The 16087-nt window shown below is 36.4% G+C and overlaps 1 protein-coding gene across 1 annotated transcript in view; it reads left to right on the top strand.

The window, feature by feature from the left end:
- EMCN (endomucin) overlaps window positions 1-16087 on the top strand; it is a 136471-nt gene that overhangs the window by 111561 nt on the left and 8823 nt on the right. Inside the window, exons 7-10 of the mRNA XM_026455015.1 lie at window positions 1494-1589; window positions 5756-5780; window positions 6929-6990; window positions 12883-12956. Coding sequence (XP_026310800.1) covers window positions 1494-1589; window positions 5756-5780; window positions 6929-6990; window positions 12883-12917 — 218 coding nt within the window. The 3' untranslated portion in view covers window positions 12918-12956. The remainder of the gene's footprint in view (window positions 1-1493; window positions 1590-5755; window positions 5781-6928; window positions 6991-12882; window positions 12957-16087) is intronic.

The raw sequence follows: 16087 nt of genomic DNA, 5'->3' as shown, positions 1-16087 counted from the left end.
AGAAAGAAAGAAAGAAAGAAAGAAAGAAAGAAAGAAAGAAAGAAAGAAAGAAAGAAAAAAGAAAGAAAGAAAGAGAAAGAAAGAGGAGAAGAGGAAAAAAGCACACTGTGGCAATTTTTTTTCTAAGCTTAGTGTTTAGCAATTACAATGAAGGGCCAAGGATGACTCGATGGCACTAGTTTCAGATAAGCCAAAATGCACAGGTAGATGTCCCTGTAAAAGTGAATTATTTCCAAATTATCAGGTTGTATACCCCGAATATATTTCATTTTTGTCAAGTAAATAATTAAAACAATAAATAAATTATATCAAAAAACAAATTGTTTGCCTTCATAAAATATTAAAAACGGCCTTTAAGAAATGTTCCATTTTAACTAAAACCTATATATGTCATATAACGTTTATGTGTGTGCTAAGACTGAATACAGAATATAAAATAATTTCCTTAGTAATTAAGAATTAAAAGACTATATTCAAAACTGTTACTATAAAAGACTCTATTAAGTTTAGGTAAACCCATTCCATTAAATAAGTCATCATAGAAATTACTGACCTGCTGATTCATGACATCTTCACTTTGGGAGGCAATAATGATTTCACCTAAGGTCTACTATGAAATCAGCAGAACTTACTTAAAACAAATATTTAACTCTGACAATGGAAGTGTAAACCATCCTACAGATGAATTGGAGAACAATTCTCACCCCTGATAAATATATAAGGAGTATGTATGCAAGCAAACATGCTAAACTAATAGCCATCTTAATTTCCTTTAGTTGTGTGTCTATGACAGCTCTCCTGCTTTTATCACTGTACTTTTAACCTTAGAAATAACCATCAGGAAGGAAGGAAGGAAGGAAGCAAGGAAGGAAGGCAGGCAATACAAATATGAAAAACTCACCCTAAGTTACTGCAGCAACATCACTCCCCCAAACAGACACACATATACATATCTTTCTTGAATCATGTTCATTTTTAAGAATCATCTTCACTGTGATATCTACTTACAATATTTTATGTCTTTTCTAGTTTTTAGATATTATTATAGAAAGAAATTTGTGAGTGTTTTAGAAAGCCAGCATTAGGACTAGAGCAATCCCAATTGGGTTATATATATTTTCCCAGTAACTTCATTATAAAGTACTAAAAAATGTAATGAGTGAATGTGGATTTAATTATAATCTAGAGTACAACTTCTGCTTCTCCAGTCTTCCATCTCCCCACTTCTTCAGTCTCCAGGAAGATGGGGCACTCTCTCTTAAGGTTAGACTTTTGTTTCAGAAAGGTTACAAGACTGACATCAAGTGGTTATGTCAAAAATGACAACTAGAGCAAACTCCATGAATCTGATAAATCTTTGCCTAAAATATAATGTTTTTAATAGAATGATGTTTAAAGAAGAAAGGAAATACTCATGCTTTTGCTCAGTTACTAAACTATCGCTGTGAAATTCAGTAGCCACTCTAATTGACAACGTCTCCAATTCTTTTTAGGTGTTATTTTGCCGGTGGTCATTGCTTTGATTGTAATAACACTTTCAGTATTTGTTCTGGTGGGTTTGTACCGAATGTGCTGGAAGGCAGACCCGGGTAGGTAACTGTGTTTGTTCTTATTTTCCTGAAAGAAGAATGAATATAGGCTCGGTTTAAACTTGATTTTAAATTCTTAAAGGGAGAGAAGAGTTATAGAAAGAAATGAAATGTCGTATTTCCTGATCATAGAAACAAAGGACGAAGGGCACAGACACCCACTGAATGCTAGTGAATTGCAGGGTGGGAATTAAATATTATTAGTAGATATTATCAAATGTGGGGAAATTCTTTTTAATGAAATAGCCCAAATTTTGTGGGTGGTCAGGGGAATATGGTTGTAAAGAGGGCATAAAAATGACACGTTGTCTATGGTAAAGATTAACTCCATTTCTATGTAACAGAAAATAAAGACAGGGATTGCTAAGAATTCAGCTCAGGGGCCCATAATCTCAAAAAATGTTCTGTGACTAATTGCTCTCCTTGGAGACACACCCAACGAAAGTATCTTCCATGACCATGTTATATTTTTTATCCTTTTTAAAAATAAACTTTCTGTTTTAGAATAGACTTAGAGTTACAGGAAAGGTACAAAGATAGTACAGGGAGTCACCACACCTAGTTTCCCCTATTTGCTTATTAAGATCGGATGGTATGTTGGTCACAATTAGTGAACTACTACTGATAAATTATTGCTAACTAAATTCTGATTTATTCTAGTCTTTACTCAGTCTTTTTTTCTGTTCCAGGAACTTTGGCTCTTCTTTACTCAACCTTCATCTAAATACCCCTTCAACTCCCGTGGCTTAGCTGTCGTGTTACCTTAATTCCAAACTATCTTTCCATTTCACAGCCCAGCCCCAGTCATATAATGTAGTATCACGTAACCATGCCCTCACCCATACTATTCCTTCTGCAATATCCAGCCCACCTCTTACCTTTCATAATGCATCGAATCTTCAACTTACCCATTAGGACTCAACTAAAACACAGATTTACTGTATCTTTTTATAACATATCACTTATTCAAGCAGAATGAATTCTACCTTTAATTGTAATACTACATATTTGGATTATATCATTTATCATACCATAGAATAGTTACCTATTTCTCCATGTGCCTACCTCTCTTGAAAATCAGGCAACCCCTCCAAGTCACAAATCACATATTGTTCACATTGCATGGTGCCTAATATATAGCAGGCACTTCCTATATGCTTATTGAGTTACATTTTTAAACATACAGTAAATAGGATTCTCCTTCCCCACTTTAATTCTAAATATGTCACTAAAAAACTCTACCTAAGTCTCATAAACTGTTAAAAGGTAAAAAGCAATTATTTTCAAAAGGAATATAAGCTGCATTATTCTTTGTTTACGTCATGGACAATGTGCCCCCCCAGGACACTAATGAATGTTATCCCTAAGGCCACCTACTGACCGTGAATTGCATGGACAGTTGTAGTATGATCGTGACAGTACCAGGAGAAACTAGGAGACCAAAACAGCAGAGTTCATTTTAGTTCTTGGTGAAAAGTAAAAGCAAATCAATGCCTTTTCCTTTGGGAATCAGTGAATAAACTTCTTAAAGTCTGAAACATGTTTCCTTGCTCAGTTTTCAGAAGGGAAACAGCATTTTTATAAGTCAGTTTAATTTCCCTAAGTTTCTGAACTACCTACCTATCCTATCTATTATCCTATCGGCTATCCAAATTGAAGCCTGTGAGTGTTGAGTATATAGGATAGGTAAAAATTAATGTGCTAAATTTATTTGTAAAAAAAAAAAAAGCTATACTAAAAATTAGTTGACATAGGAAGATTTAAGAATACAGTATTTGAAAAGTTGACATTTCCTATTAAAGAGGCTTCTGTGGGTGTGTAAAATTCCAACCACTATGGATAGCTATTCTGAAGACATAAGTATTTTAAAGTCAAGTTTGGCAATTGTACAAGTAGCCAAATCTTTTTGGTTATTGTTAACTTTGTTTCTGAGACAGAATTTACAGCACTGTTATCATTAAATTAACACCATTAAATACCTGCAGTTAATCACTCTTCAAATATGTGGGAGAGACTTTATCTAGTTCGAGAAATTAGTAAACCCATTCTGCTCTGTGGAAGACAACATGAATCAGAGATTTCAATACAAAATTAAGCTTACCTGGACAAGGTTGACAGTGGACTGAGCTTTAACCAAATTAGAATGGTATAAATGCAGAAAATAGTCTGTTGGCATCTATCTGCTAATGAGAATATTGCTATAGTTTCCTAGGGAAAAATTATTAAAACAGGCATATAAAAATGTCAATACATTTTGCTGGAGAGAATGCGGAGAAAAGGGAAACCTCGTACACTGTGGGTGGAAATGTAAATTAGTACAACCACCATGGAGAACAGCTTGGAGGTTCCTCAAAAAGACTAAAAATATAGCTACTATATGATCCGGCAATCCCACTGCTGGGTATATATGACTAACACAGGAAATCAGTATATCAAAGAAATACCTGCATTCCCACATTTGTTGCAGCACTGTTCACAATAGCCAAGATTTGGAAGCAACCTAAGTGTCCATCAACAGATGAAGGGATAATGAAAATGTGGTGCTTATACACAGTAATGTCCATTCAGTCATGAAAAAGAATGAGATCCTGTCATTTGCAACAGCATGGATGGAATTGGAAGTAATTATGTTCAGTGAAATAAGTCAGGCACAGAAGGACAAACTTCCCATGTTTTTATTTCTGGAAGCTAAAAAATCAAAACAATTGAACTCATGGAGTGAGAGAGTAGAAGAATGGCTACCAGAAGCTGGGAAGGGTAGTGAAGGGGAAGTGGAGATGCTTAATGGGTACAAAAATATATGAAGTATGGATAAAACCTAGTATTTGACAGCACAACAGGGCAACTATAGTCAATAATAAACTTAATGGTATACTTTGAAATAACTCAATGAATATAATTGGACTGTTTGTAACGCAAAGGATACTTGAGGGGATGAATACACCACTGCCATGATGTGATTCTTATGCATTGCACACCTATATCAAAATCTCTCTTATACCCCATGAATATCTGCACCTACTATGTACCCACAAAAATTATAAATTAAAAAAATCAACTCACTTTAAAACAGGGCTATTAGCATCACAGTTGATATTGTATTTGACACATAGGAATCAAAAAAATGCTGTTAAATCCTTACTGATGGAGCAAAGATGAGGTTAAGTCTAATTGGTCAGCAGCATATGGTGCCATGGGTTAAATCCTAGGGATTAAGAGTTATGATTGGATATCTTAACCAAAATGACAGAAATAGAAGCAGCCAAAATATTAGTGGAAGTTAAGGTCTTTTTAAAACAAGGATCGTCAAGGCCAGGAGAATTACATTCAAAGGGCATATTCAATGACAACATTTAGATTAAATATGAAAGGAAATCTAAGAAACAGAAGCTGAGTAGCAATGGAATAAAACCAGAGCAAAGGAGCACAACAAGTGAAACCTTATGCAATCACATTAAACAGTTGGCTTGATTGGCCACAGATTAATGCAAGATTTGATCACCAACATTCACTCCAGAGAGGCCATGTCCTTGTGCAGAATGAATCATTCTGAGTTCTCGCTCTAAACCCCAGGTGTTTTCTACCAGACAGTTGTGAAGCAGCCTGGCAAAGAGTACAAAAGATTAGTTGCAGCTAGTAGCCTCTGTGACATTTTGCAGGGCTCTTTTGAGAGGCTGGATCAGTGGGTTTAAGATACAATTAGATATAGTATCTACATTGTAGCTCACCACAAACAGTGATTTTTGTCCCAGAAAAGAACAACGTATAAAGGAAAGTCAAAACTTCAATTCTCTGGCATAAAATCTTCAATGCTTTTAATAGAATTTTTTCAGAGATACTGAAATAAACAGACATTTTCTGTTGTCCGTGGGATATGCAATAATGAACAGTAATTTCACAGAGTGATATGAAACTACAAGATCAAGATTAGTCCAGAACTAAATGTAGTGGAGTTGACCTAATTAGGACTATCCCATGAATGCCAGGATAAATATTAACCATACCTGAGGAAATGGCTTGGCAAGGGGAAAATTAAAATATTTTAAAATGGCTTAGAAACATCTCTGTATAGAAAAGAGTGGGCGGCAGGTAAGCGGGTTACAGGGGCTCAGATTTTTGGTAGCCAACTTCTTTGCAACTCTAATAACAACTCCCTCTTCTTCTAGGCACACCAGAAAATGGAAATGATCAGTAAGTAAGCCCATATCATCTTTTGTTTAGATCCTACCATTTACATGTGAAAATTATTGTTAACTCTACTTATACTTTTTTGGATTATTTTCTAAAGTGTAGAAGCACTACATATTGGCTTTGACTATTTGTCAGAACTCTCTCCATTTAACAGAAATTCCAAATATAAGATCGTGTTTAATCTTAGAATGGTAAAATGGGAAATAAAAAGATGAAATGGAAAAAGTAGAAGAAGGAATATAATTATGAGGCAAAATATCATAGGAAAAATCCCTAGAGTTTTTAGATAGTTTTCCCAGTGACAATTTTTAATGTTTATCACAGGGAAAATTGTGCTTTTACCTTGAGCCAGTTCTCAGTGCCTTTAAGGTAGATGGCTATTCGACTTTGACTTGATTAAAATAAAGCAGATTTTACCAATCCAAGCAACCGTAACAACCAAGGTGCTGCAAAGAGACATGATGAATTGTTTTTCATGTCAAAACAAACCTTGTTTTCCTTGTTGACATGAGTTTGTGGTCTACCTTTATACAAGTGTTTTTATATTTCATAATGTTGTAAACTTTAGAAACAATGCTACATTACTATTCATATGACTTAGAGACTCCCGAGATGTCCAAAGGAAATAATCAGAGTTTGAAACTCTTTCGGATAGGTGAGAACTCTTGATTAAAATAGACAGTTCAGATACTGTACTACAGTATCTCAGGACTTCATGAAAGGAATATCTCCAGAATTCAGCATAAGCCCAAAAGGTTTGTCAACATTTATATGTCTTCCTCTCCATAATTCAGAATTGGAGACATGTGCAATATGGACCTTGTGCCAAGTGCTTCACACAGCTCATACTAATTTTTAATTTATCTGACAATCACCACTATAAGAGAGTGGCAGGGATTTATTGGCTTGACTACAGAAAAAGTAAAAATTGCTAAAAAGCTTATGTGCATTTGTACATGAAAAGACAAAGTTCTTGCCATGGAAAGATATATGTGTGTGTATATCATCTTTTGTTTAGATCCTACCATTTACATGTGAAAATTATATATGCCTATGTATCTTCATTATTCTGTTTGTGTCACAGTACTTTCACAAACATACAATGCTGATTACTGTGGTGCTAATTTAATGTTTTCTGTTTCAAATAGACCTCAGTCTGATAAAGAGAGTGTGAAGCTTCTTACTGTTAAGACAATTTCTCATGAGTCTGGTAAGTTTCCAGACAGTTGATTAGATAAAAATTAGTTATTTTAGAATCTAACTGTAACCTTGGATTTTGTTCATGTGAAACATAAACAAAAAGCCTAACTTCTTTAGAAATAGCCAATTACTGTCAATAAATGTAAAATTCTCCCATGAAGGAAAGAAAAATCTTACCATTTTGATAAGATTATTGGACTATGTGGCCTTTAGAGGTTGCTTTCTATATATGTGTGGATGTGTAGATGGCTGGAGGCATTTCCTATTCTGCAGGAATGGCAGAAAGATCACAAATTTTGTTAACAAGTTTTTAAATTATTGCTGTTGTTTTGTTTCATTTTGGTACTGGTTATGTAGTCACATATGGTCAAGAGGGCAAAAAAACTTCTCATCAGTTAAAATGTAAATCATGTTCTATATCATTTATATAAATTTAATTGTGCCTCTCCATGAAGGTAAAATATAATATTCTATTGATGTAATGTGAATGTTTCCAGTTTCTTAGGTATATTCATTTGATTGGAATTGTAAAAGTCTTTCAAAATATAGGTATGATTTGTGTCAAGAACAATGAAAAAATGTGATGCTGGACAGCTTTTCAAAATTAAAATCATGGATTTTCCTTTGTTTTGAGTAGATCAGACATTTAAACCATTGATATCACAAAACAGATCAATTAAAAGCAATTATTAGTTTTATAAAATAATCTGGCGGGAGCTGTGGCTCATGCCTGTAATGCCAGCACTTTGGGAGGCTGAGGCGGGCAGATCACCTGAGGTCAGGAGTTGGAGTTCGAGACCAGCCTGGCCAACATGGTGAAACTCTGTCACTACTAAAAAATACAAAAATTATCTGGGTATGGTGGTGCATGCCTGTAATCCCAGCTACCTGGGGGGCTGAGGCAGGAGAAATGCTAGACCCCAGGAGGCAGAAGCTACAGTGAGCCAAGATCCTGCCACACACTCCAGCCTGGGTGACAGAGGAGTGAGACTTCATAAAAATAAATTAATTAATTAATTAATAAAGAATAAAAAAAAGTGGGTCTAATTTAAATATCATGTTACATTAATACATTTACAATATCCAATTCCCCAATTGAATATTGGGGATAAGCTATATTATAAATATTTCCGGCCGGGCACGGTGGCTCAAGCCTGTAATCCCAGCACTTAGGGAGGCCGAGACGGGCAGATCACGAGGTCAGGAGATCGAGACCATCCTGGCTAACATGGTGAAACCCCGTCTCTACTAAAAATACAAAAACTAGCTGGGCGAGGTGGCAGGCGCCTGTAGTCTCAGCTACTGGGGAGGCTGAGGCAGGAGAATGGCGTAAACCCGGGAGGCGGAGCTTGCAGTGAGCTGAGATCCGGCCACTGCACTCTAGTCCGGGCGACAGAGCAAGACTCCACCTCAAAAAATAAATAAATAAATAAATAAATAAATAAATAAATAAATAAATAAATATTTCTGATGGCTCAAAATAATTTTGTAAAACAGAAGCTATAAATATTGTCCCAAATCAAGAGCAAGATATTAAAGTCTGAAAGTGGTCTCAATTTCATGTATAAATTCAATCTAGAACAAATAGCAAGAGGCAAACAGAAGAGTTGAAGAGCAAGGACAGCTGAAGCCTGTGCAGGAATGCTGAAACCCCTCACATGACCCATCTTCTTTTAGGAGAGATCTTTTTCCTTGCATCTCTTCCACTCTTTAATACACACATTTCCTTTATTCCCATACTATCCTTTGTCTCAGGAGGAACCATCTGAAGGGTGCAAAGGAGCAGAATTTACCCATAAAGTGGTTAGAAGCCACTCACAGTTTCCTCCTGGCTATTCACCAGCCTTTACTCAGTAGCCAGGCCTATTCTACCAGGTCAGGGAAAAGGGCAAAAAAAAAAAAAAGTGGTCAAGCAGGCTAAATGTGAACCAGTCCTGAGTAAGCACATCAGAGACCGTAAGCGTGGCTACACGATTTATCAAGAAAAGTCCTCAGAATCTGCCTGTGGCTTGCAAGCAGGCATCACACATATCCCAAACACTCTGCAGTCTTGTTGGCTCTCCAAGCGGTGAGTTAGGGTGCTAAACATACCTGGAAGTGCTCTGTGTAGAAGCTCCTGGCTCTCCTTGTGAGGAGGGCGCTGGGCTCGGGACTACCTGCAGTTTTCTACCACCCATTTCCACCAAAGAAATGGGACAACTGATACTAGAATCATGACTTCTAGCAGGGGGAAAACCTCAGAGAACCTTGTGTTTCTTGGTTGCAAATGTAACAGCAGACTCTTCTTTAATGCCTGGGGAAAATTCTATGTAGGCTTTCTCCCACTCTCGTGGTGACTATAGCAGTAAGTGAAATAGACGGTGGTGGACTAGTTAAATCGACCCTTAGCCCACCTAATTTCCTTTTCTTCAAAGTCAGGTCACAGGTCTAAAAGGGAGATTTTTATCATGGAAATAGTAACATATATTCTTGAATACTTTTATTTCTGCCAACTTCAATTTAGAAATTATATTGCTTTTAGCAAAATAACCTCCCAAAGGGCAACCCAGATGACTACCATGGAAAATATTTGGTGATAGGGCAACACTGAAATTGGTGATTTAGAGTAGACTTCAGTAGTCCAGAATTTATTATCTAAAATACAATGCTATCCAAATGCTCCTTGTAGTACCACAATTTTTATTAAAGTCTATCATTAACAGAACTTGGTGTCTCCCCAAACACTAGCAAACAAATTTCTTCCCACTGCATTTCAAAATTTATTCAAATATATTTTCTTTATAATACTATGCTCACTACACTCAAGAGAAGTTACATTACTAAAATTATTTTTACTTAAGTAACTTCTCTTACCTAATACTGATGTCTTTCCTAAAAAATAAGCAGAAAAAAAAAAAAAAAACTTAAATGACTAGGTTTGATGTAAGTTCACAAGCTTAGCTCAATTTTTCCACTGCTGCCTAGATAAAAATTTTTAGAAATTTTTAAAATATAGAAAAAAATTGATAGAACAAATATCTGACCACCAACTACTCAGAATTGATGACTGTTAACAATTTATTTTCTTTGTTTCAAGACCTAAGAAATACAGTGTTAATTAATGAGCATAGATAGGTAACACAATGAAATTTGAGCTTCAGGGGTCATAAAAATTGTCTGAATCTGTCATTACTTCAATGTAGAAACCCTGGACTTTTTACTGTGGTACAGACCAATAAACAATGTTTCCAAGGAAACAGCCCTCTGCAGCAACCCACCTTTAGGAAAAATGCCAGTGGATGTCAAATCTTCTGGTTTTCTAGAAGCCTGAATGAGCCACAGTTAAAGTTCTGGTCATTTTCTCCTGGGAAGAGAGTTCTTTCACTCCAAATCCCTCTTTTTCAATTAGGTCATGGAGTAAGTAATGTGGTTGATGTTCATCCATCCATACTCCCTGCTTCCTTTAAATATATTCTTTGTTGAATAAGGTCTTCTGCTGAAGTTGTAACTCATACATGTTTAAATTTGGAACTCTCTTAAATGTAAAAGAGAAAGTTTGCTAGGGTCTAACAAGAAGATGCTTTCAGGAAAAAAATGAGCATCAAATGTTGCAGATCAAGTAGTCCTTTACAAGAACATATGAGCTACTCCTCAGCTTTAGTAAGCGATCTCATCAGGTTAAAGGTCACCATGATTGACTAAAAAATGTATGTGACATGTGTTTTAAATGTGATTCTTATATCATCTCAGAAAGCTAATACACATTATCTCACTTTTAATATGTCAGGTTATACAAATTATAAAGAAAAAATTTGGAATTAGAAATATATGACTCTATGGAAGAAGAAAAACATTGTATCACTAAACTTAGCTTCAAAGCATCAGTTGACTTCGAACCATTTAGAGTAAGAAAAATCAGATCTGAATTTATTAGAATACTCCTCTGCTTAGAAGACTCTGATAAGTAATAACCTAAGATTAAGTTCAAACACCTTAACATGTCTGCAACACCTTCCATGATGTGCCTGCCTTCTCTAGCTCAGTTTTGAAAACACTTGATATGCAATAATAACGCATATTTCTCAGACTTCATTTATTCCCTTCCCTGTCCCCTGACTGTCTCTGTCTTTCTGAACCTCGCTTTCTTGAAGGAGGAGTCTCTTGCTCTTCTTTGTCATGTGCACTTCCCCCTCTAATGGTAATTACATATGATTAATATGTCATTAGCAAAATAACTAATGAGTATGCTATGGCAATTACTCATTAAGTGCATAGTCATCATTTTTTGCTTACTTTTACAAACAAAAGTTCATTAAAAACAAAAAATGAACCACAGAGTAAAAATGAATAAAACATTCACAGATTTATAAAGCCGTATGTAGAATCCTCTTCTGTCCTCAGCCCTTCAATATTTGTCTCATTCTCTGCATTTAGACCAAATTTTCCTTGACTGTTTCAACTGCAAATGGTCTTTCCCTCATCTTAACATGTTGCTAATTTGGCAAATTAACATATTTTACTGCCTTATAATATTTTTTCATGGCTGAAACTACCATTTTAATATTTGACCAGATTATGAATAATGAAAAATAGAAAAAATAGAGAATAAAAGAGAATTTAAAACTACCCATGAAACAATCTTCATACAACCACTATTGGCATTTGTTATATTTCCCTCTGGATTTTTTTTTTCACTAGATATGTATATGGGTTGTTTGATTTTACTATAAATATCATTATTCTTATTACTGATATCATATTGTTATTAAATTTTTCTCAAAATGTCTAGTCTGTCAATTAGACAGACCTTGAGGAAGAATATTAAGAATTGTAAAGATTTTCAATGACTTGCTTTGCTTGACTTCTGGCAGATGCTAGGGGATGAATCAATATTTATTTTGTTTACTTCTCATTCCGGTACTTCATAGCCATGGGTTCTAAGCAGGTGCTGCATCTTCTGCAAAATGAACAATAGTTAGCAAAAGATTGCCTTGGAGCAGGGTCTGGGAATGCTGCAGCACTATATGCAACATTTCTCAGAGCATAGAACCAAAGGAGCTCTTGAAGAGGAGTCTTGAGTTTGTTCTCCTCAGAGGTCTCTGGCACTATTTGTTATTACCATGTTGGTACAAGTAACAGGTGACATTCTCAGAGTCCCCAGAGGACAAATTTCCTAACAACTGGCAGATAAAAGCTGGAGCAAAATGATGAAATTTATTCTAAAAGCTGGAGATTTTGACCTATATTGCTTTTGTATTGTGTGAATGACGTTAATACTCAGTTCTACCTAAAGGACAGAAGTAATGCGAAATATGTTGGTAATGAATCCATTGTCATATAAAAAATACTTGGAGCCTCTCAACTTGCCATCATCCTAGGTTAATATTTCTGTGTATATTGGGTGGTGGAATAGCACTGGGATTTTGAGTAATGGCACCTGCGCTGCTCTGTATATCACCCAAGTGTTCATTTGGCCTATAAATTCATTTTCACAAAACCCTCACTGAATTATTTAAACAGAAGGACCCTAGAATGTCTTCCTGATAAAATGGCACTTTAAGTACATGATATGGGCTTGCTTAGGCAGAGCCAGCTCATGTAACAAGGAAACATCAATACTCATTCCCCAGGGTTTCTCTGATATCATCTCCCAACTCACATCTCCCACACCCACTGCCCCCTGACCTTTCCCACCCAGGACTTCATATTGCTACTTTGGAGTGAAAACAGATGATGGTTGGGAAAAGCTCATATATTTTGGTGACTAATTTCTAGGCAATACCAAGAGGCAAACGGTGGCTCTAATGACATTCTTGCAGGACAATTGAACTTTCCTTGAAAAATAGAAAAAAGCTAGGAAACTTTGTTTTCATCCTTACTCAGTCTCTGAGCTTATAGATCAAAACATATCTTCTGTTCTCAGGTGAGCACTCTGCACAAGGAAAAACCAAGAACTGACAGCTTGAGGAAGTCTCCCCACACCTAAGCAATAATTATGTAAGTTTCCCTCTTTCATTCACGGAGACAATCATTAATATCTGTTTTGTTAGCCTGGTGCAGCTTAGATTGTTTTTAAAGAATTTCAAAAGCTGAAAAGTTAATGGTTTGTGTCAATGCAATGATCATTCATTGTTTGTCTAAAAACAAACTCTAACAAAAATTGCCAAAAATTGCATGACCTGGTGGTTGTAGACGATTTGTCCAATTCTCTTGCCTATCTAAGGAATGATACAATTTGTTCTTTCTGCCTGTTGTTAATGTTTCCTTGTAAATTCAGTCTGCCTACCTAGGTCAGTAAGCACACACTAACTGTGGCACTTAGACAGGCTTCTGTTGCTAACAAACACTGGCAGGATCCAAATGACAGTGCTTGCAAATTTGCAGTTTATTGCAAGAAAATGATAAAGCATAGAAACTGTATTACAGTAAAGGTGTGTATCACAGTCACAGTCTGGTTCAGGGAAATGGGTTCAGAGAGGCTAGGTGAAGGGTCCAATTGCCCTCTCTCTATAAGGACCATACCAGAATACATTTTATCTCTGGGTCTAGAAACCATGGATGTGTGGAAAAAACACCTCCAAAAAGATGATCTAAAATTCAGTTTCAGCCAGGTTTCCTTTTACTCCGCTGGTCATGTAGACACAGTCTTGCTGTGTAACCAGCCAAGCAACAGAGCCCTCCAGATTGCTTGACAAAATCAGATACAAATGATCAATCTTACTACAATAATTGTGAATCAATAAAAAATGGAAATTTCTCAAAAGTATATTCCATGTCATGACCGGGAGTAAGCTCAAGGCAGGTACATTTCTTATATTAGTAAAGAGCCCAGGTCAATGTTAAACCTACCTTGGAATTAACTCTCCCAGTTGGTACGGGATTGCCTTTTACTTTTCCGGAACTGAGTAACGAAATGCTCTTCTGACTTTAACTGAATTGTTACAAGAAGTATCGATTAAGTGTTGTCACTTAGTTTTTGAGGTTTTATAAAACTTGCAGAAGAATCGACCCTTTGGCAACTAACAATAAAAAATAAAATGAAATAAAATAAATACATCTCCAGAATTGCCCTGATCACAATGGTAGTCACTCTAGGTAAAGTGTCCACGATGAGAAATATTGTATTCATGGCCTACGTCTAATGCCTAACTACTAAACCTGTGCTGTTACAGACACTCAGAAATTTCTTGTAGAATAAATGGTACCTGCTGTGCTTGTCTGGCCAGTAGCAGAAGACAGAGACAGAGGACTGCCATCCAAACACATGTATCAGTATCAGGATTTTATCCCCCTCTAGCCAGTAATTAGGGATGGATTAGGAATCTTGGAATTTGTGCACTCTCAGCATGCTGCAGTGCCCTATGGAAAAGAGGCAAGACTGCCTCTCCCTGCCCTCCTGCTCTTCACCAGTCGTGAGCCCCCAGCTTGGGCCTGCAATACAATCACCTTTTCCCAGCTGATTAGTCTAATAGGCAGTGGCTCTGAGTGGCATGCCAAGGTCTCTACCCCTGCTGCCACCAAGCTGGGGGGAGAGAAAAAATCCTAAGCTTGTCTCAGGCCTGCAGTGCACAGTCTGGGAGTGCTAAGCTGAGATCTATGACCAGCACTTGAGTGGGAGAGGATCACACACTCTCAGAGCACTGAGGGGGAGCATGGCTACAAATGTGAGGAAATACAGAGGGGCTGCATGGCTGGGTAAGAATCTACCTACCAGCCATTATGTTTAAGCACTATCTATTGAATTGCAAACCAAACTTTAACACCAAAAATACTTCGGTAATATAGTCCTCTATAAAACCAAGGAAAAGAAATCAACTGCAAATAAAGACCCTGCACAAAGCCTCAGCCCTCTGAAAACATATAGGAATGAAACTGACTATACTCAAATTATGCTACAATTAAAGAAACATCACCCCACACAGGTGAGAAAGAACCAGCCCAATAACTCCTGAAACTCTAAAAGCCAGATTGCCTCCTTACCTCCAAATGACTGTACTGGTTGCTCTGCAATGATTCTGAACTGGAAAAAAAGATGGATGAAACTACAGAAATAGAATTCAGAATCTGGATGGCAATGAAGATCATTGAGAATCAGAAGACTGAAACCCATTCCAAGGAATCTAAGGAATTCAATAAAACCATACAAGGGATGAAAGATGAAATAGCCATTTTAAGAAAGAAAAATATTAATCTGATAGAGTTGAAAAACTCACCACAAGAATTTCTTAACACATCAGAAGTATTAACAGCAGAATAGACCAAGTCAAGGAAAGAATCTCAGAACTCAAAGACTAGTTCTTCATATTAACATAGTCAGATAAAAATAAAGAAAACAGAATTTTCAAAAATGAACACATCTCCAAGAAACATGAGATTATGTAAAGAGGAAAAACTTATGACTCATTGGCATCCCTGAAAGACAGGGAGAGAAAGCAAGCAGTTTAGAAAACATATTTGAGGATATTGTCCGTGAAAATGTCCCCAACTTAGCTAGAGAGGTTGATATTCAAATTCAGGAAATTCAGAGAACCCCTGCAAGATACTATATAAGACAACCATCACCAAGACACAGAGTCATCAGATCTTCCAAGGTCAATGTGAAAAGAAAAATATTAAAGGTAGCTAGGGAGAATGGGCAGGTCACCTGCAGAGGGAACCCCATCAATGGCTAACACTGGACCTTTCAGACAAAACTCTATAAGCTAGAAGAGACTGGAGGCCTATATTCAGCATCTTTAAAGAGAAGAAATTCCAACAAAGAATTTCATATTCAGCCAAACTAGGCTACATAAGCAAAGCAGAAATAAAATCCTTTTCAGACAAGAAAATACTAAGGGAATTCATTACCACCAGACCTACTTTTCAAGAGGTTCATAGGGAGTGCTGAATATGGAAATGAAGGACCTTTACTGGCTACTACAAAAACACACTAAAGTACATACACCATTGACATTATAAAGCAAAAACACAATCATGTCTACATAAAACCAGGTAACAATAGAATGACAGGTTAAAATCCACACATATTAATATTAACCTTGAATATTAGTGGGCTAAACACTCCATTTAAAAGGCATAAAGTGGCAAATTGGATAAAGAAGTAAGACCCAAGTGTATGCTGTCTTTCA

Source organism: Piliocolobus tephrosceles, chromosome 3 (assembly GCF_002776525.5).
Source record: "Piliocolobus tephrosceles isolate RC106 chromosome 3, ASM277652v3, whole genome shotgun sequence".
In the NCBI taxonomy this organism is placed as follows: domain Eukaryota; kingdom Metazoa; phylum Chordata; class Mammalia; order Primates; family Cercopithecidae; genus Piliocolobus; species Piliocolobus tephrosceles.
This window is presented reverse-complemented; position numbering and strand designations above follow the sequence as displayed.